At 54.5% G+C, this 21,922-nt stretch overlaps 1 protein-coding gene and 1 long non-coding RNA gene across 2 annotated transcripts in view; both read left to right on the forward strand.

The window, feature by feature from the left end:
* The window catches only part of LOC116498657, a 66,842-nt gene that overhangs the window by 38,715 nt on the left and 6,205 nt on the right, over positions 1 to 21,922 (forward strand). Inside the window, exons 46-77 of the mRNA XM_032202993.1 lie at positions 672 to 857; positions 1,662 to 1,755; positions 2,082 to 2,167; positions 2,532 to 2,555; positions 6,730 to 6,957; positions 7,538 to 7,720; positions 7,847 to 8,026; positions 8,153 to 8,338; positions 8,838 to 9,020; positions 9,147 to 9,326; positions 9,453 to 9,635; positions 9,883 to 9,999; positions 10,845 to 10,944; positions 11,297 to 11,376; positions 12,326 to 12,520; positions 12,826 to 13,008; positions 13,114 to 13,305; positions 13,484 to 13,583; positions 13,754 to 13,839; positions 14,455 to 14,637; positions 14,976 to 15,155; positions 15,676 to 15,858; positions 16,084 to 16,266; positions 16,526 to 16,708; positions 17,178 to 17,369; positions 17,555 to 17,654; positions 18,187 to 18,278; positions 18,469 to 18,663; positions 18,893 to 19,030; positions 19,207 to 19,389; positions 19,722 to 19,913; positions 20,147 to 20,338. Coding sequence (XP_032058884.1) covers positions 672 to 857; positions 1,662 to 1,755; positions 2,082 to 2,167; positions 2,532 to 2,555; positions 6,730 to 6,957; positions 7,538 to 7,720; positions 7,847 to 8,026; positions 8,153 to 8,338; positions 8,838 to 9,020; positions 9,147 to 9,326; positions 9,453 to 9,635; positions 9,883 to 9,999; positions 10,845 to 10,944; positions 11,297 to 11,376; positions 12,326 to 12,520; positions 12,826 to 13,008; positions 13,114 to 13,305; positions 13,484 to 13,583; positions 13,754 to 13,839; positions 14,455 to 14,637; positions 14,976 to 15,155; positions 15,676 to 15,858; positions 16,084 to 16,266; positions 16,526 to 16,708; positions 17,178 to 17,369; positions 17,555 to 17,654; positions 18,187 to 18,278; positions 18,469 to 18,663; positions 18,893 to 19,030; positions 19,207 to 19,389; positions 19,722 to 19,913; positions 20,147 to 20,338 — 4,962 coding nt within the window. The remainder of the gene's footprint in view (positions 1 to 671; positions 858 to 1,661; positions 1,756 to 2,081; positions 2,168 to 2,531; positions 2,556 to 6,729; positions 6,958 to 7,537; positions 7,721 to 7,846; positions 8,027 to 8,152; positions 8,339 to 8,837; positions 9,021 to 9,146; positions 9,327 to 9,452; positions 9,636 to 9,882; positions 10,000 to 10,844; positions 10,945 to 11,296; positions 11,377 to 12,325; positions 12,521 to 12,825; positions 13,009 to 13,113; positions 13,306 to 13,483; positions 13,584 to 13,753; positions 13,840 to 14,454; positions 14,638 to 14,975; positions 15,156 to 15,675; positions 15,859 to 16,083; positions 16,267 to 16,525; positions 16,709 to 17,177; positions 17,370 to 17,554; positions 17,655 to 18,186; positions 18,279 to 18,468; positions 18,664 to 18,892; positions 19,031 to 19,206; positions 19,390 to 19,721; positions 19,914 to 20,146; positions 20,339 to 21,922) is intronic.
* On the forward strand, positions 780 to 5,086 carry LOC116498737. Its single transcript, XR_004254196.1, has 5 exons — positions 780 to 857; positions 1,662 to 1,755; positions 2,082 to 2,167; positions 2,532 to 2,555; positions 2,813 to 5,086. It is a non-coding gene; the product is annotated as an uncharacterized LOC116498737 (long non-coding RNA).

Here is a 21,922-nt window from a genome sequence, read left to right on the forward strand (position 1 = left end):
TTCTCTGTAGTTACCAAATGATTGAACATTACACCAAATTAAGTAGGCAAAGCTCTAATACTAAAGTGCATAGTGTTATGGGAAGTTGGAGATGGTGGAAACGCTGCTTCTAGCCTGATTAGGCACTTCAGTGGCTTAGTTCATGGGGTGATGTGCCTGGAGCTGGGCTACCAGCAGTAGCTGAGGCCCGGTACCAAGTGAGAAAGCTCGAAGTTGCTTCTAGATGTGTGTTGGTTGGCTAGAGCTCCTCCTCTCCATGTACCTTGTGTAAATTTTCTGTTAGCAGAAGTACTGAGGCACTCTTGTTGATGTTCCAGCTGCAGGACAGCTGACTGTTCTGTGTGGAGAGCCACCTGCAGTTGCCAATGGGAGGCACAATGGCACAAAGGGGGAGTTTGCCCAGGGAGTTTATAAACTATTGTAGTTTATAAATGCAATCATGGTTTCATGCTGGCTGGAGGGTCCTCTATTCACTGTACAGTAAGAGATAAGTACCGTGGAGTCTGGAGCGAACTGTGGTATATAAGTGGGTAGAATGGAAGCTGTATCCCAAGCACCACAACTCAAACAGGTGAAGACAGTTTGTGCTCCAAAGCGCAGTTGGCTAGCGTTACTGCTGGGCCTCTGGGCACTCTTCTGTAGCTGACTTTGCTTTTGTCTCCCATTGTTAGGCTACTGTGGTCGTCCTCCCAGCATCCCTTTTGCTGAGTTAGTGGGGACTGTGAGTAGCAGCTCTCCTGCTGGAACCACATTGGAGTACAGATGTAACCTGGGGTATGCTACAGGAGATGGAACGTCTTTGGAAGTCACTTGTCTGGAGAATACCACTTGGTCTGTAAGCTCCAAGTCATGTACACGTGCGTATCTCTGTTCCTCTCCTGGCTGGGCTGACTGTACAAGTGATCTTGGTGTGCTCAAAATGTTCTTTGCTCTGAAGTTTGGTTCATATCCAGCTCTGGGTTTGCAAACACACCTAGAGTTTTCTTGCTGAACTTGTTTGAAGTGTATGTGTGCAAATCTAGCATTTTGGTCTACTCTGAGGAACTGAGAACAGGCTCTGCATGCCTCAAAGTACGTTTATTACGTACATGGGCTGAGTGCTTTGTTTTCTGAACAAACTGAACAGCTGCGCTGTGCCTTCAGGCCCCCACAGGTCAGGCGGCTGTTCCCAGCGAGGCAGCTGGAATCAACTCTTCTGGTGGATCAGCTTTTCCTCATACTTTGTGATCAAACTCGTTTTGAGGACAGTCAGAGGAGTTGATCAGCCTGTGCCACGAGGTTTACTCCTTCCTGCTGCTTGCTCATAGCCTTTCTCGCTTGCTGTATGCCCCAGTGAGAGGCGCTTGCATTGCAGTCCCCGTCCCTCAGGAGCCAGGCGTGTGGATGGGCGTAGGCCGTGCTGTACCTGGCACAGGTCGGTGCCCTTCGTCTGCACTGGCTCGTGATGTGGAAGTCACTCGTGGTGCTAAAGCACAGGGCTGAGCCTCCTGCTGCCACAGAGGCGAGGTGGTCAAGTCCTTCCCAGGCTTCTCTCCTCACAGATGGGTTCTGGCAGGGTTGCAAAACTCTGAGGCATTGGTAACATCAGACCAAGCTGAGACGTTACTGTTTGACAGCATCAGCACGTCAAAGCAGGTGAAATAACCTCTTTTTCTCTCTAGGACAGCAATGTACGCCCCCCGTGATAAAGAACGGGTTTGTAAAAGGGGAAGATTTCCTGTTTGGGGCAACTGTGGAGTTCTCCTGTCGTGATGGGTGAGTGGATCCCTGGTTAGAATTGCCGAAGCTGGGGGTCAGAAGACGTCCTCCTGCCCTGGTTTCCCAGTACAGCTGTGTATGAGCTGTGTGGTGAGATGAGCACATGGCAACACACGCTGACTGGTAATGCAGCAACCTCTTCAGTTTGGCCTTGTGCCACCTACGTGCCCTTATCAAAGCAGCCTTTGGTGTGTTCAGACCCCATTTCATGGCAGTGGCAGCTTCTGGTTTACAACTTGTATCCGTGCGATGGCCGGGAGGAGTGGGGAGAACCCTTTCTGGGGTGTCTTTGTGAAAGCACTCAAGTTCCTCTCTTTCTTTAGGTATAAATTACAGGGGTCATCTTCTGCCCAATGTGTGGCATCAGGAAATGGAGTTCATTGGAATGTGTCTCCCCCAACCTGTAAAGGTAAGAGGAAAAGCTCTGCACAAAGCCATTCAGACAACTCCTGATCTGCTCTGGTGGTGGGCGTGGGCTGCTCTTGTGTGCCATAATCTTTTTATGTTGCCTGGTACAGCTTCTGTTAAAATCTCACGCCAGCAGTGTATGGTTGGGTTGTGGGTTGAGCTTACAGGCTGCTGCAACTGCTCCTCTGTTTAAACCCAGATGTATTTTCAGGGATACATCCATGGTGTAGGGCTATGCAGGGATTTCCAAGTGTTTGAGTTGTCTCACATGTGCACTGGCTTTCATTTGAGATGCTCATTGTTGTATAGTCTGAACTGTGCTGCCTGGACATTCAGGTTCACATTTTGGCTTGCTTCCTTTCCAGATGGAGCGACCACCATCATTGTTGGTAGGTAACATGTACCCTGGATCTCTGTGCCCCCCTTTCTTGCCCATCTTTACATTACTGTCTCTTAATTATTCTGCTTAAACCTGAAAAAGGATTAAGAGCCTTTCACTACAGTCTGTCACGTTTATATTTTTGTTGATCTAAGATTATGTGAAAAAGAGGGGAGGAAGGTAAAGGTGCTCTGCCTGTGGCTGGGGAGGGAAAGGGCAAGTGAATGTGTTTGGAGCACAGACTGAAGTCTGTTGTGTCTCCTGCAGGTATCCTGCCCCTCCTCCTGGCGTTGCTGGTTATGAGCTTCTAGCTCAGGGTGCAGCCGCAGCAGGAATGCCCGGATCAGCTCCTCGGGGAGCTCTGAACTCCTACAGATGGTGGGACGTGATCGCACTGATCCCCGTGCTCTGCATTGCCCTCTGCTGAGATTGGCCTCACAATAGCAATCAACGAATCTTCAATGGAAAAAAAGATGAACTTTACTCCCAAATGCTCCCTCTCACTGCTCTGGACTGCTCACGCTTCTGTCTGCCAGAGCCGTGCGTTGTGCTGGCAGCTGGCTGCCACCCTGCCAGTTCTGTGTCTCGGAAACCGAGTGCAGTTATCCCCACGTGAAGTTGCAATAGTGCCAAAAACTTGTGTGCTGTGCTGCTCTGGACTCAAGGAAATTGGGCACTTTGGGTACCTCTGTGTGTTCTGCCACTGCCCCGCTGAGGTAACGTTGTGCCTGGCTCTGATCAGGGTTTTTGGGTGTCGTAAGTGAGCTGATGGGAAAAGGTGTGTGTGCCTTTGTGTGAGTGTGTGCTTGAAGAAATTAGATTTGATATGTATAGGTTGTGTAAGACAGGTGCTCCCTGTCAGTACTGAAAGCACTGAAAACATTCATATAGAAGCACATGTTGTAGCATTTACTTCAAGGCAAGTGTGAACCACTGTGCAAACAGCCAGCCTCACAGATGGGCAATTTTACCAGAGAGAATAAAACTGTGAAAGGCTTCTTACAAAGAACAACTCCTCTGACTCTTCCTGTATGCACTAAAGTTAGTGCCACGGCAGATTCAAAAACTATCTCTGTGACACATCAAGGTTTTTCTCAGAGTGCCTTGCAGAAATACTCTTCCTGTCGGTGCAGTGACCCGGTGCTGCTGTGGAAGTGGTGAAGCAGTCGGGTGCCTGAAAGCCCCGTGAGGAACCGCAGCAGGGTGGGTGCTCAGCAGGGCAGGTGGCCTCAGGGCCGAATGTGGAACTTGCAGCTGTCCCTGCAGATGCCACCGAACGTCAGAAAGTTGCTGGGTGTGAACCTTTTCACTTTCTGCTCGAGTGCTGCCCGAATAGGAGGCCCTGGGGCTGCTGCGATGGTGAGGGAGGAAAAGCAGGTTAGGGCTTCTTGCTCTGCTGGCAGTGGGGCTGGTGCGCAGAGCAGCTGCTGCACCTGAAAGTTGGCACAGATGCACACCAAGCCAAAGCCTTAATTTACTCATCCGTGGGGAACAAACGGTGCATATTTTGTGTGCTTTTCTGTCATCCTGTCGAACCTGTCCTGCCTGGTCCCTGTGCTGAGGAGGACTGATGAGGTTGCAGCTGAATGAGGCAGCGTGCTGCAGCTGGGCGTGCTGTGACCCCTGCTTTTGGCTTTGGCAGTGCCACAAGGACAGCGCTGGTGGTGGAACCTCACCTGCTGTATAAACTGAGGATACAGGCTTAAGGTTGAGGGCTCTGATGCAGAGGGTTAAATGACCAGTCTGTGAGCTTTACACCATGAGCAGGTGGAAAAGGGAAGTCTTCAAAATGTCTAGTACATGCTTTTTTGTTTCTGCATTTTTACCCGTGCTTCTCTACTAACAGGAACGTGCATCTAATTAGAGGGAAAAACACAAAGAACAATTTCCATCAGCGTGTTAGCCTCAAATAGAAAAGTTCCCCTTACCAGAAGAGCATCATCCTGCTCAGCTGTCACTGTGGCACAGCAGAATCCAATTTTCGGAAGTATATCTTACAAAATAAGCAGTTGCAGATTGTGTTTTCATTCATATTCATGCATTTTACATATATATATATACATATGTGAAATATATGTGTGAATATATATTTCACTATACAGGTGTGTATATATATGAGAAACACTACTGTAAGCCACATGAATTGCCCAGGTGATCAAAACAAATTGAAAGCCTAGTACCTTAGTCATGTGTTTGGTTTTATTTTAATCTCAGCACAATTGTTTCTACTTCCTAGTCCAGAATGTGTCGTGCAAATGGTTTAGCTTCTGATTTTAAGGATCAGCTTGAAGTGACCTACCTTCAGCCCGATGGAAGGAACAGTAAATGCTGTCATATAGCTTACAGATGGGGTCACCAAATTTTACGGTTGAAGAGCACTTGTGTGCTGTGTTTATATGTGAATAGAATTAAGTTGTGTATAATTTAACTTTATGATTTCAATGTAAAGAATCTAATGCATACCCAGTATTTACGTGTCAAAATTGCATGTTGTGGAAGGTCTCTGTCAATAAAAAGGATAAGAAAGACTTGAGCAGTGGACATCTTGCTGCCTCTTCTAGGCTCGGAGAGCATCTTCAGCTATGCTGGTCCTGGTCCCATGTGTGGGAGGAGGGGGAAATGCCCCCTCTGCCCTTCCCTTCCCGTATGTGAGGGCTCAGCTGGTTCCTAGGAAGGGCTGCTGGGGGTTTGGGGAAGAGCCAAGACCACTTCCCATAACCAAGGATGCTCTGCAAGGGCCTCATCCAGCTCATGGCTCCCCTGGGTGCTCTGTCACAGCTGCTCTGGGCACCGCAGTGGGTCCCAGGGGGCCACCCTCCCCTGCATGGGGGAGGAGGAGGAGGTGGGAGCGAAAATAGCAGCAGCAGAAGCGCGTGGGGACCTGCATCACATTGGGGCTGGTGCCCGTGCTGTGCGGGGAGCCCACGGGTTCCTGTCCCATGGCCCCGGGAAGCCCCGCAGCTGCGGCTCCTTCCGCAAGCCTGGGGGAACTGGGGTGCCCATATCAGCCCGTGGGCCCCCAGGAGCTGCAGTCGGGACCGGAGCATGGTGCTCGCCTTCGCCCTCCGCCTCCTGGGCAGCTCCGCTCTGCTCCTGGCTGCCACGGCTGGGGCTCAAGGTAAGGCAGACTCACGGGGCTGTGCCTCTGTGCCCTTCCTCCTGCCACCCTCCTCTGCCTCCTCGCGTGTCCTGGATGTTCTGTGGGGCAGCATCGAGGCTGCCCCATGCCCTTCAGCGGCATGGGAAAAAGGAGAGGGGGGAGATGGGGGTGATGGGGCTGCCAGAGGCTGTGGGAAGTCCTCGACAACCCGCCCAGCTTCTTGGAACAAGGGGCTTGATCTGTGTGTTTGAAGTGCCACGGTAAAGCAGGCTATGACTGTCTTATGGAAATTGGGCGAGGAGCCTGTTGTAATAATAGCTCGTGTTTGGGATTTGTCAAGTTGAAACTTGCCACGTCAAATAGGAATGACTTGGGATGGGGCAGGCGAGGAGTGCAATGGCAAACACAGGCTGAGCTGCTCGGTGTGCTGGGTGCCCATGGGGTATGCGCAGCCTGGCAGGCAGCCCCACGTCCCCTCGGCGGGGACAGCACAGCCAAAACCCACAGAAACTCGGCTCCGTCTCTGCAGTGGGGCTTTGTTTGCCCCTTCCCGTCTTGTAAGTGTAGATGTTGTGACCTGGCTGCCCCGACAAGGCCTGGGAAGGGCTTTGGTGCTGTGTGGGGGTTCCTGCTGATGCCCTTGATCGTGTTTGTTATTCTCGGGCATCCTCAGATAGCAAAGGCTGAACCCTGCCTGTCTTTGCTGGCCAAGGTGGCTCAGTGCCAGGCTTGGAGCCGAGCATCAGCAACTGCAAAGGGTTTAAGGAAAAAAGGGAACTTATTGCTAAGTTAACACCTGGCAGTGCGTGGGGTGCAGGGGAGCAGATGGGGCAAGGGGCTGTGGTCCTCTGCTCGGCGATCCAGGGGGAATTACCAGTGAGAGGCATTTCACCTTCTTTCCACGTGCCCCTATCTAGTGCAAATATTTGCTCCGTGATCCAGGCGGCTTCCCTGCTGTTTTGGTTCAAGAAGCTGCGTGGAGAGCAGCGACGCTGCACCCGTTGCAGGGAGGAAAGGCTGAAGGGCTGCAGCTGAGCGCCGTGCTCCTTGTCTGAACACCCTGCTCCCTGTCTCCTTTTTCCAGTTATCCGATGCCCGCCCCCATACATCCGGAATGGGAAGAGCAAGTCTGCTGCTCGCTACGTCTACAGGGCTGGGGCCAGCGTGAGCTTCATCTGCAACCCAGGCTACACCTTGCAGGGCTCCCCCACCAGCATCTGCCAAGCTGACTCCAGATGGAGCCCACCTGTGCCAGAGTGCAAAAAGGGCAAGTGTCCCTGTGGGTGTGCGAGTGGGGCGGCCATGGGAGTCAGTCAGGAGGCATCTGTCCTTGCTGCCTTTCCCAAAGCAAGGTGCTTCCAGAGAGAGAGAAGCAGCTCAGGAGGATCTAGGGTGGGAAATGAGGCTGCTGCAGCCTGCCCTGGGCTCACAGGGGGATGGGAAGAAGCTGAGGATGGGGCTGCGATGCTCTGTGGCCAGTGACTGTAACCCCCAGGCACGCCAACGAGCCGTGGGGAATGGCACCAGCAGCCTCCCCTGGGGATTTCCCTGCTTCTGCTCACAGTCAGATCGGGGATGTTTCCTTCTTCCTCCTGGAACGGGAAGCAATCACAGCTTCCCACTCTTCTGCTGCTTCCTTGTTCACGTTCGTCTTCTACCAAATCTGAGGTGTGCCCACGAGTTCCCCTTTCAGGGGTGTCCCTATTGTTAGTAATTCCCTCTGGCCACAATGTGATTGTAGTCTTGGTGCTGCTCTAATTTTGGTTAACTCATACTTTGGCCCAGCAAACAGAGCAGAGACTGAGCAGGATTCGGGATGTTACCCTGGGCAGCTGTCCTAGTGTGCAGAATGGGGAGCAGTGGATTTATGGGGTAATTTCTCCTCCTTGCAGAGGTGACGTGTCCTCAGCCGCCGAACATCGCCAACGGGCTGCACAGCGGCCAGTCCATGGACAGATTTACTCAGGGAGCCATCGTGTACTACGGCTGCAAGGACGGCTTCAAGTTGGTTGGGAACATCTCCATCAACTGCTCGGAGGCCGGGCTGTGGAGCCGGCCCCTGCCACGCTGCCAAGGTGGGTCGGGGCATCCCCACGGCACTGCAGGGCTCACAGCACTGCTGGGAAGGGAAGGAAGGGGGCTGAGTGTGCAGGATGTGGTCCAGGCACTGATGTATAAAGGCCACGTCCATGTTCCTGCAGCAATCGGCTGTGAGAGACCCGAGGTGAAGAACGGGAGGGTGCGCAAGCACCCGAGCACCTACGAAGCCGGGGAGATCCTGCGCTTCGACTGCGATGCTGGCCATGCCACAGATGGTGCTCAGGAGGCTCGGTGCCAGCCGGGGGGCACTTGGGACCCACCAGTGCTGGCCTGTGACAGAGGTGAGTGCGGGCAGGGGTGCTGAGATGGTCCCATGGGGGTTTTCACCCATCCCCTTGCTCTGCAGCCACTCATTCCCTTGTGCACTGCTCTCCCGCTAACCTGGACTTGCTGTCGCCCCCTTGCAGTCCAACTGTGCCCCACGCCTCCAAAAATCAGCAATGGAGATCACGACGGGCACGGCAAAGCAGAATTTACCATGGGGATGTTCGTGACCTACAGCTGCGATCCCGGCTACTACCTCACTGAGGACGTCTCACACGTATTCTGCAAAGCCTCGGGGAACTGGAGCCAGCCCAGCCCGCGCTGCGAAGGTTCGTCCGTGCGCGGTGTCCTTGTGTGGTACTGGCACGGGGCAGGCCCTGCCCATTGCCCTGAGACCTTCAGTAAGGGACTAAGCTCTCCCCTGATTATGTATATATACAGTTTTATAACGTGCAAAGAGCGATCTTATAACCATGAACCCGGAGCTGGGTATTTATGAAGCCCACAGCCGGGCTCAATGCCCACAGCTGGCCCATGGTCAGCGTGCGATGCACACAGAGGGACTGCAGGGCAGCAGCTCCTGCACAGCCTCAGGCGAGGCTGGATGGGTTTCCTTGAATCAGTCAGCACCCATTTTGGCCAGAAAAGCCAGAGGAAAGGCAGAGCAGCCACAGAGGGCTGCCAGGAAATGGGCAGTACCTGGGGTACCAGCCCTCTGCCCCCCACCTCCACCTTCCCCACGTTGGGTGTTGTGCTGGTTTCAGTTGTGCCAGCTCCCCAGCATCACCTCCTCCAGACCCCTCATGAGCCTTTCTGACCCCCCTGCAGAGGTGACGTGTCCCCGGCCACCGAACATCGCCAATGGGCTGCACAGCGGCCAGTCCATGGACAGGTTTCCCCAGGGCACGACCGTGTACTACGGCTGCAAGGACGGCTTCGCGCTGGTCGGGAACATCTCCATCAACTGCTCAGAGGCCGGGCTGTGGAGCCGGCCCCTGCCACGCTGCCAAGGTGGGTCGGGGCATCCCCACGGCACTGCAGGGCTCACAGCACTGCTGGGAAGGGAAGGAAGGGGGCTGAGCGTGCAGGATGTGGCCCAGGCACTGATGTGTAAGGGCCACGTCCATGTTCCTGCAGCAATCGGCTGTGAGAGACCCGAGGTGCGGAACGGGAAGGTGCACGGGCACGAGAGCACCTACGAAGCTGGGGAGATCCTGCGCTTCGACTGCGATGCTGGCCATGCCACAGAGGGCCCCCAGCGGGCTCAGTGCCAGCCAGGAGGCACCTGGGACCCACCAGTGCTGGCCTGCGAGAGAGGTGAGTGCGGGCAGGGGTGCTGAGCTGGTCCCACAGGGGTTTTCACCCATCCCCTTGCCCTGCAGCCACTCGTTGCCCTGTGCACTGCTCTCCTGCTCACCTGGACTTGCTGTCTCCCTCTTGCAGTCCGACCGTGCCCCATGCCCCCGAAGATCAGCAATGGACAACACGACGGGCATGGCAAAACCTTTTTTACCACGGGGATGTCTGTGATGTACAGCTGCGATCCCGGCTACTACCTCGTCGGAAATGCTCAGGTGGTCTGCAAAGCCTTGGGGAACTGGAGCCAGCCCATGCCACGCTGTGAAGGTGTGTCCGTGTGGTCACCTCATCACCAAATCCTGAAAGAAAAATAATCCCATGTAAAATGTCACATGGTAGAAATTAACATCAAGGCCTCCTGTCATGAAGGCGGGGATGGGGAAGTTTATATAGATTTCACGTAGATTTTGCTGTTGCAATATGAGCTGTCTGTTGTTTTTTTGTTTTTTGTTTTTTTTTTTTTTCCTTGTTTTTACTCCTTTTGCACATCATTTCTGCGCATCTCCCTTTCCAGCAACAATCTGCATCAAGCCAGATGTGCTGAATGGCCGGGTAGTCGATGGTGAAGGGCTCATCTACGGCCCTGGGCAGACGGTGACGATTCAGTGCCAGGACGGTTACAGCCTGCAAGGTACAGCCACAATCCTCTGCCAGGAGGACGGCAGCTGGGAGCCTCCCGCACCCCTCTGCGACCTGCTCCATCACCAGATGCTGCCCATCAGACCCGAGCGTTCAGGTAAACGCTGACGGGGCCACCAAGGGCTTGCTGCTCCTTCATATCCCTTAACCCCCCTCCAAAAGGTGCCTAAATCCTGTAAGAGAGTAGGAGATTTAAGGTTGTTTTGGGAACAGGAACCTGATCCTCTGGAATCCTTTGGGGAAATACGTTGTTTTTGTTTAATAATGGCTGCGTTAATCAAAATAAACAATTTTTCAAGGCAAACCAAACCTCTTTCTTCACAACAGTGTTGTTTGTGTGCTTGCACCTGGCACGCCGGCCCTGTTTGACTCTCGTATCTCTTTTCTTTCCCAATAGGTGGTTGTGGTGCTCCTACAAGGTTGCCCTTTGCTGAGCTAAAGGAGGAGCATAGGAATGAGATTGATTTTTCTGTTGGGAAGACTGTGAAATACACTTGTCGGCCTGGATTTGCTAAACACCCAGGACTGTCACCTACTATTACATGCCTTGAGAGCGGAGTGTGGTCAGAAGCACTAGAGTTCTGTAAAAGTGAATAGCTCCTTGATTTGGTGTCTGTTGTTCGAGGAGGATTAGGTGCTAGGTTCTGTCCGTGCTGCACAAACCTTACCGTTATCCTGGTGTTCCAACAATATGTGACTAGTAAAGCCATGTACCTTTATGCTGTTCAAAACCCGTTTTGGGGCTAATTGGAGATGTGGGCAGATTGCTGGGGTTGTAGCTGTATCTGCCGGGCCGTGCTGCAGACAGATCCTACAGCGAGTTTCTGTCTCCCGCAGGGAAGCAGTGCAACCACCCCGGGGAACCCGAGAACGGCAGGATCACCTTCCTGGCAGATCTCTTCTTTGGGTCGACCGTGGTCTACAGCTGTGAAGAGGGGTAAGTGGTGCTAGGTCCTGGTTCTGCTGCTCCTTAAAAAGCCACGGAAAGATGCACGAGGTAAGGCTCCCTTTTCCCCTCCTGGTCATTCATTCCCAAAACGTGGGTTCTGTGCAGAAGCCATCGCGTGGTTCTGTACCTCTGGGAGCACGCGGGGTGTTCCCTTCCTTCTGTGTACACATTTATGCTGGGGAATTGGTACCGGGTGCTGAGCTGGGAGGGAACTTCTCCCAGAGGGTCAGGGCTCTGTGGCCAGCAGGGCTGCCTGCGCTGTCTGCTGGTGAGGAGGAGGTAACAGCTCAAACCGAGGCGACTCGGGATTAATGTGAACTCCTCCTAACCCCAGGCACAGGTTAATCGGACAGTCCAGCAGGCGCTGTGAGATCTCTGGTGGACGTGTCGCGTGGTCCGGCGAGATCCCCACCTGCCAGCGTAAGTAGCTTACAGCCCCGGGGGCTTCACGTGGCTCTGGTGAATAGTTCCCAGCCCAGGCTGCCAAATCTTCCCAATCAAAGTTTTAACGGGGAATTTCTCTGCGCTGAGGGCATGCAAAATATCAGGAGGTTTTGATGTCATAAGAAAATATTCTGGGAAAAGGTACAAGACCTCAGAGCTTAATGGATTACAGAAAGCAAGGTCTCAGCCGGTGCTTTCTCAGTAGTGTTTTTGTGCCCTGGCTCTGACTAACAACACAACCCTGATGTAAGAGGAAAGGAAAATATTATGTTCAGCTCAGGGGGATTAACGTTAGACACAAAGAGACCAAGTCACTGCTGTAAGGAGACGCAGAGGGCTGCGGATCAGCCAGAAATGGGATCCCAACACCCCTCGGGCTCTCCCTTTCCCTGCATGCACAGACAGCTCGTTTGTGCCCAGCGCTGCTGTAGCACACCTCAGCAATTAGAGCTTAGCGTGTCTCTGCTGGTTACGTAGAGGTTGGTGACTGTTTCCTGAGGACAGAAAGGAAACATTTACAGGCACCTTCATTTTAAAGCATTTTACAGACTCTCCTGGTGCACATTAACCGAACAGGTGACACGAAAATCACTGCCTGCACGAGCCTTTGCATTGTGTGCAGCTGAAAAAACAGCATTTTACGTGGGTGATACAGAAGAAATTTTCTCTTTTTATTTCTTAAATGGTAGAAAGCACAAAGCATGTAGATGCTTCCTCTAAAGAGAGGCTTGTCCAACTGGTGTGCTTTCTGTCACAGAAATACTCAGGGACATGGGATCTGGCAGCCTACAAGGTCTTGCTGGGGAGGCCACATCATTGTGGTTACTCCGTCAGCAGGACAAGAGTTTGTGCCCCACAGACTGAGGGGCTTCGGGTACCTCGGTGCTGCAGTTGCGTTCAGCAGGCTCGTTCTGCACCGCTGCAGGTATCCCCTGCGCGCCCCCGCCCAACATTCCCCACGGGAAGCACACGGGGCGGCTGCTGGACGAATTCCACTACGGCACGTCGGTCACCTACAGCTGCGAGCCCGGCTACCCGCTGCGGGGAGAGGCTTCCATCTTCTGCACCACCAGGGACGGGATGAACGGGGAGTGGAGCGGGCCCCCCCCGCTGTGCGGAGGTAAGGGTGGGTGGGCGGCTGGGAGAGCTCGGGTGTGAGCCCCTGGCCTCGCTGCTTCATTTTTGGGATCAATGAGGGGACCTCAGGATGACTGTGCTTGTGCCTGGGTGCCCGCTGGGGCAGGAGCTGCTGCTCTGGGCATCTCCAGCCTCCCCGTCCAGGTGGATCTCCCCCACAGCTCTTGTAGGGTGGGCAATACAGCGTCTATAGGAAAGTTATCTTCAGGCTAGAGTCTTAAAAGTGATCACAGCTGGAAGCGGCTCGCAGCTGCAGAGCTGTTCTGAGGCCCTGCGCTTCCTTCCCAGAGGCGAGATGTCCCGTCCCGCAGATCCGGAATGGGCGAGTAGTGTCAGCTCCCAGCGTCACCTACACGTACAAGGACACCGTCACCTTCGAGTGTGAGCCAGGCTACACCATGCGCGGGCACAGCGTGGTGCAGTGCCAGCTGAACAGCACCTGGGAGCCGCCCGTGCCATCCTGCGAGCAGGGCAAGTGTCCGGGCAGCGCTCTGCGTGCCAGCCCAACCCCGCACCCCCAGCCCCGCTTTTCCCCCTGATGTCCTTAACCAAGGGGCTGTTTTGTGTCTCCCCCAGCTGGCTGCAGTGCTCCCCCCAGCCTGGTGTTTGCCGAGCTGAAGGAGGCGTTCAGGAACCAGAGCATCTTCCCCGTGGGCAGGGCGGTGGAGTACGTGTGCCGGCCCGGCTACAGCGCGCACCCGGGGATGTCGGCGACCGTTGTGTGCCTTGAGAACCAGACCTGGTCTGCGGCGCTGGAGTTCTGTAAAAGTGCGTCCTGCAGTGTCAGGCTTGGCTGGAAATTCACCCTTCTTGGGTGTGAAGCCCTCTGGCTTTATGGGTTTCGTTGTTTGGGGCAGCCTGCTGTCTGTGTGAGCATCCCCGGGGGATTTGTGCGCACCACGCCGGTGAGCAGCAGAGCTCTGAGGGTGGTGGTGTTCCCTTCCAGGGATGCAGTGTGAGAACCCCGAGGATCCGGAGAATGGCAGAGCCGTTGTCCTGACCGACCTCCTCCTTGGGTCCAAAGTGAATTACACATGTGAAAAAGGGTGAGCCTTGCGACTGGCCAAGCAAGAGGAAAGCAGGTTTTAAGTGGCAAAATGGCTTTACGTGAAGGAACCTGGTTCCAAAGTCAGATGTCTTGGCTGCCACTTACAAGGGCTGTAAAGGAATCTGAAGGTTCTTCCTATAAATAAATAATATTTCTGTGTGACCACAGGTACAAGCTGTTGGGGCATTCTCAGAGGACGTGTGAGATCTCTGGCACCCGTGTCTCCTGGAGTGGAGCTGCTCCCGTCTGCCAGCGTAAGTAGGCCACCAGAGAAGGTCCTGGGGGGCGGCTTGCCCTGGTGCTGGCAACAGAATGGGGTGAAATCATTCAAGGCAAAGATTTTATTGCAAAATATTTCATTTTTCTTTTCTTTGTGTTTTGGATATTTATTGAAAATGTTTCCAAAGGTCTTTTATCTTGGCCCAACCTGGGAAAAATGTTGATATTTTAAACTCCCGGTTCCTGTAGCCTGCGTTTCTCACTGGTCACATGTAGGAACGTGTGGTCAGGCTCTGTCTGCATGTGTCAGCAGTGCTTATGGAAAGGGAGGTAAGATCAGTCCCACCACCTCCAGCCGTGGGCAGCGAGGAAGTGACTCACAGGAGGGCACAGGTTCCTTTCCCGGAGGACCTTATGTCTCAGGCCAATTCGGGTCACTTTATCATGTGAGCTGGGCCACGCGCTGGCCGGAGCTGCCTCCATCTTCTGCACCATGGCAGACGGGGAGCACGGGGAGTGGAGATAGGAAGGGAGCTGACATGGCAGGGGTTTATTAACAGGGCCAACAGGAGTCCGTCGTCTCCCTCCTTTGGTTTCTGAAGGTTGGCTTGTTCTGGTTTCCTTATTTCTTACCTCTCTCCCCTCCGCAGAGGTGAGGTGTCCTCACCCTCCACGCATCGCCAACGGGCAGCACAGCGGCCAGCCCTCAGACACCTTCCCGGCAGGCTCGGTGGTTCAGTACAGATGCAAGGACGGATACTCCCTCGTCGAGAACGCAGCCCTCAACTGCACTGCTGAGGGAACCTGGAGCCGGCCCGTGCCACGCTGTGAAGGTGGGGTTGGGTTTGGGTTTGGGTTTGGGTTGTGTCAGCTGCCTTTTCCTGGGTCCTCACTCCCTTCTTGCCTTGGTTCGGTCACTGCAGACCAAATCCCCAGCGAAAGTCACGCAGGCAGAACAAGCTCCACGTGCCTCCCAGATTTCCCTTTCTCCCCCCCGCCAGTAAGGAGAGACCCACCAGCACAGCTGGATGATGATGTTTCTGGCTTTTTTTTTCATGCAAGAATAAGAATCAATAATTTTGGCATGCCCAGTGATGCCAAGGTTTGGCAGCAGGTACTGCCCCGGGTGGGTTTCATGTCCCAAACAGCACGTTGTGCTCCTGTCTTCCAGCAATCGGCTGCAAAAGACCAGAAATTGAGCACGGGAGAACAACCGGGCTGGAGGCCGTGTACAAGCTTGAGGCCATCGCTGTCTTCAAATGCGATTTTGGTTATGCCCTGAAGGGCTCTCAGGAGTCTCAGTGCCAGTTTGGGGGCACGTGGCACCCGCCTGTCCCCACCTGTGAAAAGAGTAAGTGTAAGCAGGGTGGGGGTGATTTCTTCTGAAGCCACCCTGGCAGGGTGCAACCGCCTCACATTGGAGGTAAAGGGATCCTAAAAGCCCCTCTCCAGGACTGGAAAGGAAATGCATGCAAATATCCATCCTCCCACCTTCATAATCCCATGCAGATCGTCGTTAGGTAGGGCTTTTGCCTCCTTAAACGAATCCAGAAAGGGAGAGCCAGGCTGCTGCATCAGCTTGTTCACAACCATGGGAGGGCCAGAGCCAGCTGCTAGTGCCAAATGTTAGTGCCACGTAACTGCTGCAAATGCCTAAATATGAGAAATGGCCACTCTTCATGTCAATAAGCTAGAAAAAAAAAATGAATGCAGGAAGATAGGTGTGGGCTGAAACACATTCCAGCACTGACATCCCTAGCTACTCGGGAAAAGGTAATGGGAAACAGGTTAAGATGCTGTCTTATCCCACAGGGGGTGGCTGTGGAACCTGCTTTTCACTAGGTTTGATGATTTTTTTCCCCTCATTGTAGTGCTGCAGTGTCCTTCCCCTCCGACCATCAAAAATGGCCAGCACAGCAGCAAGGACGTGGCAGTGTTCATCCCCGGGATGTCGGTGAAGTACGAGTGTGACCCCGGCTATGTCCTCACGGGGAAAACCACCGTTTCCTGTTTGCCATCTGGAACATGGAGCATCCCTTACCCCCGCTGCGAAGGTGAGCTATGAATGCCATCAGGGTGTCCCAAAAAGGCAGCAGAGAGGCTGCAGGCAGGGGCTGCACTCACCGGGGAGGAAACAGGCAGGGATTTGAAGGCTCCGAGCCCACGCGCTCCTCCTTGCATGGCTTCTCCCTGAATTTCAACCTCATAAAAACAACGGGGGAAGCCCTGGCTCTGGCAGCTGCTCCCCCAGCCCACACTTTGCTGCTCTCCGCTTCCAGTTGTCACCTGCATGAGCCCCAGCATCCAGGATGGAGAAGTGGCTGAAGGGCAGCAAGCCAAGTACCTCCCTGGGGCTACTGTCACCTTCCGCTGCCACCCGGGCTACACGATGCAGGGCAGCCAGGAGGCCAGGTGCCATCCCGACGGCCGCTGGGTCCCCGCTGTCCCCAGCTGCAAGCCAGGTGAGCACGGGCACGGCTGCTCCTGGCACCGTGGGGACCCAGGGGCTGGGCACCCCCCAGCTGTGAGCATCCGAGGGGTCAGGGCACTGCCCCGGGGGGCAGAGGGGCACCCAGGGATCAGAAGGGGCAGCCTTGGGGCCGTGCTGCAGGGCTGGTGCTTTCTCCCTCGCTCACATCGCCCCAGATGTGGAGGTGTTTTGCTGTCTTCCACTTGCTGCTCCGCTGGGCAAAACCTCTCCAACCCCGTTCTCTCCGCCAGCGCTGCCTTGCCCGCCGCCGCCCGTCATTGCCCACGCCACGCACAGCGCGGAGCTCGGGGCCAACTTCACCAGCGGCATGGCCGTGAACTACAGCTGCCAGCCCGGCTTCTCCCTGCTCGGGGCCTCCTCCATCTGGTGCACGGCCACGGGGAACTGGAGCCGCCCGTACCCCCGCTGCACAGGTGAGGGGCCACCGTGGATGCTGCTGGGGCCAGCGAGCTGCCCCACGGAGAGTTTTGGGGGGACTGCACACCCAGAGACCCCCACGGGTCTAAGCTTGCTGCTGGCACACATCAGGTGCTGTGCTGGCGTTGGGAGTAAGCTGGTGGCATTGCCAGAGCTCTTGCGTTCCCACCGGGAGATGGTCTCGGTGCTCTCACATCCGAGACAGCAGATTCCTGTGCTCCAAGGCCCACAAACGATCCCTCAGCATTTTGGGGATGTGTGGAGCTTGAAAACACCAAACTGGCTAAACTGAGGGTTTTTATAAATTGGGGGCATGTGTCCTTGCATGTGGTTATTAATGTAGGTAAATGTCAGAATACAAGCAAGATGAATACAGCAGCAGTGCCTACCGATGCTCTTGTTTCTCTTTAGCCACATTTCACAGCCAGCACTGATTTCTCTCATGTCCCTTTTGTTTCTTGACAGCTGGATGTGGGGCACCACCACCGTTATTGTTTGCTGAGCTAAACAAGGAGTATAAGAACTGGACCGAGTTTCCCGTTGGGTCGACAGTGAAGTACAGCTGCCGGCCAGGATACGCTAAACACCCGCAGATAACCCCCGCTGTTACGTGCCTTGAGAATCAGACATGGTCAGAGGTCAAGAAGTTTTGCAAACGTATGTTGGGTGGATGCTTCTGTTCTGTTTAAATTGTGCTGTGGCAGCTGAAGCCTTGTAGCTCGGTGGAGGTTTCTCCCTTTCAGTTCCCTCCCCTAGGAACTTGGTCAGGCTCCTAGGATTTGTGCCACTTCTCCTACTGCACTGAGTTAGAGAAGCCTAAAACCAGATCTTGTTCTGTTCAGGGAGGAGGTGCAGTCATCCAGGAGAACCAGAAAACGGCAGAGTTATCGTTACAACAGACCTCTTCTTCGGGTCAACAGTGAATTACACGTGTGATAAAGGGTGAGTCCTCTGCCCATCTGCGGCTGAATCAGCTGTGCTTCTGCTCTTTGCAGCTCGCAGGCAGAGTGAGTGTTCCCTGGAGAGCAGAGCACCAGCGGCACCTGCACTGGTGCTGGGGAGGAACCCAAATCCCCCGCTGCAGGTGCTGAGCAAAACCTGAAATGGTCCCCGTGGCCAGGGTGCACCTCGCAGCCCTTCAGGTGCTGTAAAGCAGTTCTGGGCCGAAGCAATTCTGGTCTTCACCATGGTCTGTTTCTAGTCTAACTGCTAGTCCAATTGGCAGCAGAAATGTGGAAAAGGGGATTTATTAATAAATTTAAGTGTCAATTAGAGGGCACAACCACCTGAATGCGCGAGGGGAAAAGGGACCTTCGTTTTGAAGGCTTTGGCTGACAACAGACTCCATCAAAGCGGGCATTTCTAGCCATAAAGTGGCAGTATGCGATGGCAGATGAGGCTGTGCTTGGTGGCTGTGAGCTGCCACCTCCAGAGACAGTCCCGTAGTAACAGCAGCACCTTGGTGTAACCCCAGGCACCGGCTGGTCGGAGCCTCCCAGCGGCACTGCGTCATTTTGGACTCAGGGACACGCGTGGGCTGGACCGGAGACGTTCCCGTCTGCCAGAGTAAGTGCACTGAGCAGAGCAGAGGCTGGTGAGGAGCCAAACACAGCACAAAGAGATTCGCACGGGTGCTCTCCTTGGGAAGGATCTCCCAAGGCAACAACAGAGAGCGTGATGCTGGGATGGGTTCACCCTCGCCCGCTCCATCCCGGCAGCGTGCATCCTGCTCACACCCGCCTTGTGCGTGCCGCAGGTATCGTCTGCGAGCCGCCCCCGGACATCCCCCGCGGGACACACAGCGGGCACTCCCTGGACACCTTCCCCTATGCGGCCGTGGTCACCTACACGTGCGAGCCGGGCCACGCGCTGGCCGGAGCCGCCTCCATCTTCTGCACCACGGTGGACGGGGAGCACGGCGAGTGGAGCGGGCCGCCGCCGCGCTGCGGAGGTAGGGCGTGTGGGGCACGGGGACGGCACTCGCAGGGGACAAGCGTCCCCTCCTCTGTGCTCCCAGATGAGCTGAGCCCCCCGGATGGGCTGCGGCAATGAGGGCAGCCAAGGGACACCCGGCACAGGCTGATGGCTCGGCTCTGATGTTTCTCCGCACCGAGTCCTTTCATTTTTCCCTTTTCCTTCTCTTTCTCGGCACTGATCTATGGCTTTGCCCTCTCCCACAGAGTCGCAGTGCTCTCCCCCTCCAGCCATTGCCAACGGAAGGCACAGTGGCCAAGGCCTGGCAGTTTTCAGCAGCGACATGTCCGTGAGCTACACCTGTGATCCCGGCTTTGTTCTGGTTGGAGAGGCGCACCTGAACTGTACCTCTGCCGGAGCTTGGAGTGCCCCTGCCCCGTGGTGTCAAGGTGCTTTTTTCACCTCTGGACCTGGCAGTGATACAAAGGGATTGGGGGAGAACTTAATCGAACTGACGGACTCTACTCTCCAGTAATAAACGGGAAAACTAAACAGAAAAATCAAAATTCTTTCCCAGCAGGGCAGCTGTGTCCTCCCCCACCAGTGATCGACCATGGCCAGCACGACGGCAAGGCCATGGACGTGTTCAGCCCTGGGAAGTCCGTCAATTACAGCTGTGACCCCGGCTATTCTCTTGTTGGGAAATCCAGCCTGCACTGTACAGACAACGCGAGCTGGAGCACCCCGCACCCCCGGTGTGAAGGTGAGCTGCCAGCTGCGGTGCGCAGTGAGAGGGCAGAGACCATCGCGGGGGCTCGACAAGAAGCACCCCGTGCAGAGGGGCTCCCGGCAGCAGCTGCAGCAACATTTCTTGGGCATGGGGGAGCAAATGGGCAGGGATTTAAAGGCTCCAAATCCAGGCACTGCCTGCATGTCTGCTTCTGGAGTCAGCAAATTGCCACCTGCAGAGTCGGGGGACTGCAAATCCAGCGTCCCCATGCATCCAAGCTTGCTTCCAGCACGTGCTCTGCTCACTTTGGTGGCATTGTGCGTGTAATCCTTGCTTCACATCACCCCATTCGTGCTCTTTTCCAGTCTCTTCAGTCCTGCAATGCCCTTCACCTCCAAGCATTGAAGGAGGCAGTCACAACAGCCAGGAGGTGGAAGTTTTCATTCCCGGGATGGTCGTAAACTACAGCTGTGACCCTGGCTTCAGCCTCCTGGGGGAGGCATCGATTTACTGCACCGAGTCTGGAAACTGGAGCCTGCCTCCTCCTCAGTGTGCAGGTACGTGGGGTGGGCAGCTAAGGGCTGGGGTAAGGGTTGGCAACTTCTGCCACCAGCCCGTGGGACTGACCCTTTCCCTCACTCCTCCCAAAACGCTGAATCGCCTAGTCCTTCCCTTCTGCTGTCAGTTTTGCTTGCAAACTTTTATCTGTGCATACTCGATGCAAATTCTAACACAACCTGACGGAGCTGAAGGACATGTCCAAGTTTCCCTGTGCTCTCTCCCCCCACAGGTGGCTGCGGCGCACCTCCAAGACTCAGCTTTGCTGAGCTCACTGAGGAGCACAGAAACCAGACGGCATTTCCCGTGGGGAGGACGGTGCGATACGCCTGCCGGCCGGGATACTCGCGGCACCCCACAGTGCCCCCAGCTCTGACGTGCCTCAGCAACCACACGTGGTCTGAAGCGCGGGCGTTCTGCAAAAGTGAATAGCTCAATCCGTTTGGTGGTGGTCTCTGAAAACTGTTGCAATTGCGACAAATTTCTGGGTCTCTAAAAGCAATCTTTACAAAAAAAAAAAAAAATCATACATGGCTTCACTAGTCACATAGTTTGGGCAGCTGTTGTTTTGGTTTGGTTTTTATATGAATGCCTTCTTTACTGGTGTCTGAATGTGGACAGATCCTTAAGATATTTTCTCGTAGCGCATTACCAGACCGCAAGAGAGGAGTTTAAACTTGGCCTTGTTCTTTCCCAGGGAAACAATGCCATTATCCAGAAGCACCAAAGAATGGCAGAGTTGTTGTTCTGACAGATCTCCTCTTTGGGTCCATTGTGAACCACACGTGTGAGGAAGGGTGAGTCCCGCGCTGCCTTTGCTGACTCCATTTACTGAGCTCGGTGTTGGGTGACTTACAGCAAAGGGGCACAGCACACTCCTCGGCTCCTGCCATTCTCCACAGCAAGCCAGGATCTGCATTTTGGGTCCAGTTATGCCACTGGTGCCTGCTCAGAAAAGGGAGAAGCATCTCCTATTTTTCCCTGTCTGTGCTCAACCCGCTGCTTTGCAGACTTCATTTTCAGGCTGTCTTCTCAGACAGCCACCCAGCAGGAGCCGAGGGTGCAGGCAAACACATGGTGCAAGGAGGCTTCGGAATCCCTTGGGTCCGAGCCCTGGTTCGGCACCTGAACAAACTAATCCAGAGTCCCTTGGGATCACCGCTGTTCCTCTTGGGTCCAGGAAGAAGGAGCTTGGCATCCTTCATTCCAGTGTGCCAAACCAAGAGGGACACCTCGGTGACCACAGGAGGCTGCAGAAGGAAGCGCTGGGGGCAGCGTGACGGAGGGAGTGCAAAATCCAGGCTGTGTGCCCCGGTGCCAGCTGGTGTTTCCTTCTGTGTGACTCCAGGCACCGACTGGTCGGGCTGTCTCTGAGGCGATGTGAGCTTTTTGGAGCAGACGTTGCATGGAGCGGAGATCTTCCCATTTGTCAGAGTAAGTGGGTCACGACCAGATCTGGTCCTTAGAATCAAAAAGTGCCATTTCCTTAACATAAGTAGAGCCTTGAGGAATAAGCCTTCTTAAGTGTAATATTCCTCTAGGATTGTTTTGCTTGCATATTTGTTTGGTTTCTTCTGAAAATCTTCCAGATGCTAGCTTGTGATCTTGCAGAGTTATGCAGAATGAAGAGTTGTCAGATGCCTCTAGGGACGTGTCCCCTTTGTTTCACAAACACAATAAAAGGAGGAGGAAACGTGTCTTGCAGGAGAAGAGTAGTAAAACTAAACTGGGACCTTCTGTATCCTGCACTGCTGTCCAAGCCACACGACTGTCTCGCAGGGGGTGGTCGGTGCAGTGTGGATGTGGTCCTCCCTTTGGGTGGAGTTGCTTTGGAAAGCAGGAGCTTGGTGTAGTAAAACAGCCATGAGAACGCCCGACACTGCTTATGGATTCCTACACCATTCAGTGTATTTACTGAATGTGTTTGCATTATTCTGCTTGCAGGCACAAAACTGTGTTTAAATATGCAATAAGGTGGTCATTAGCTAACACCTGCACACGGCTCCCT

The sequence above is a fragment of the Aythya fuligula genome, chromosome 25 (assembly GCF_009819795.1).
Source record: "Aythya fuligula isolate bAytFul2 chromosome 25, bAytFul2.pri, whole genome shotgun sequence".
In the NCBI taxonomy this organism is placed as follows: domain Eukaryota; kingdom Metazoa; phylum Chordata; class Aves; order Anseriformes; family Anatidae; genus Aythya; species Aythya fuligula.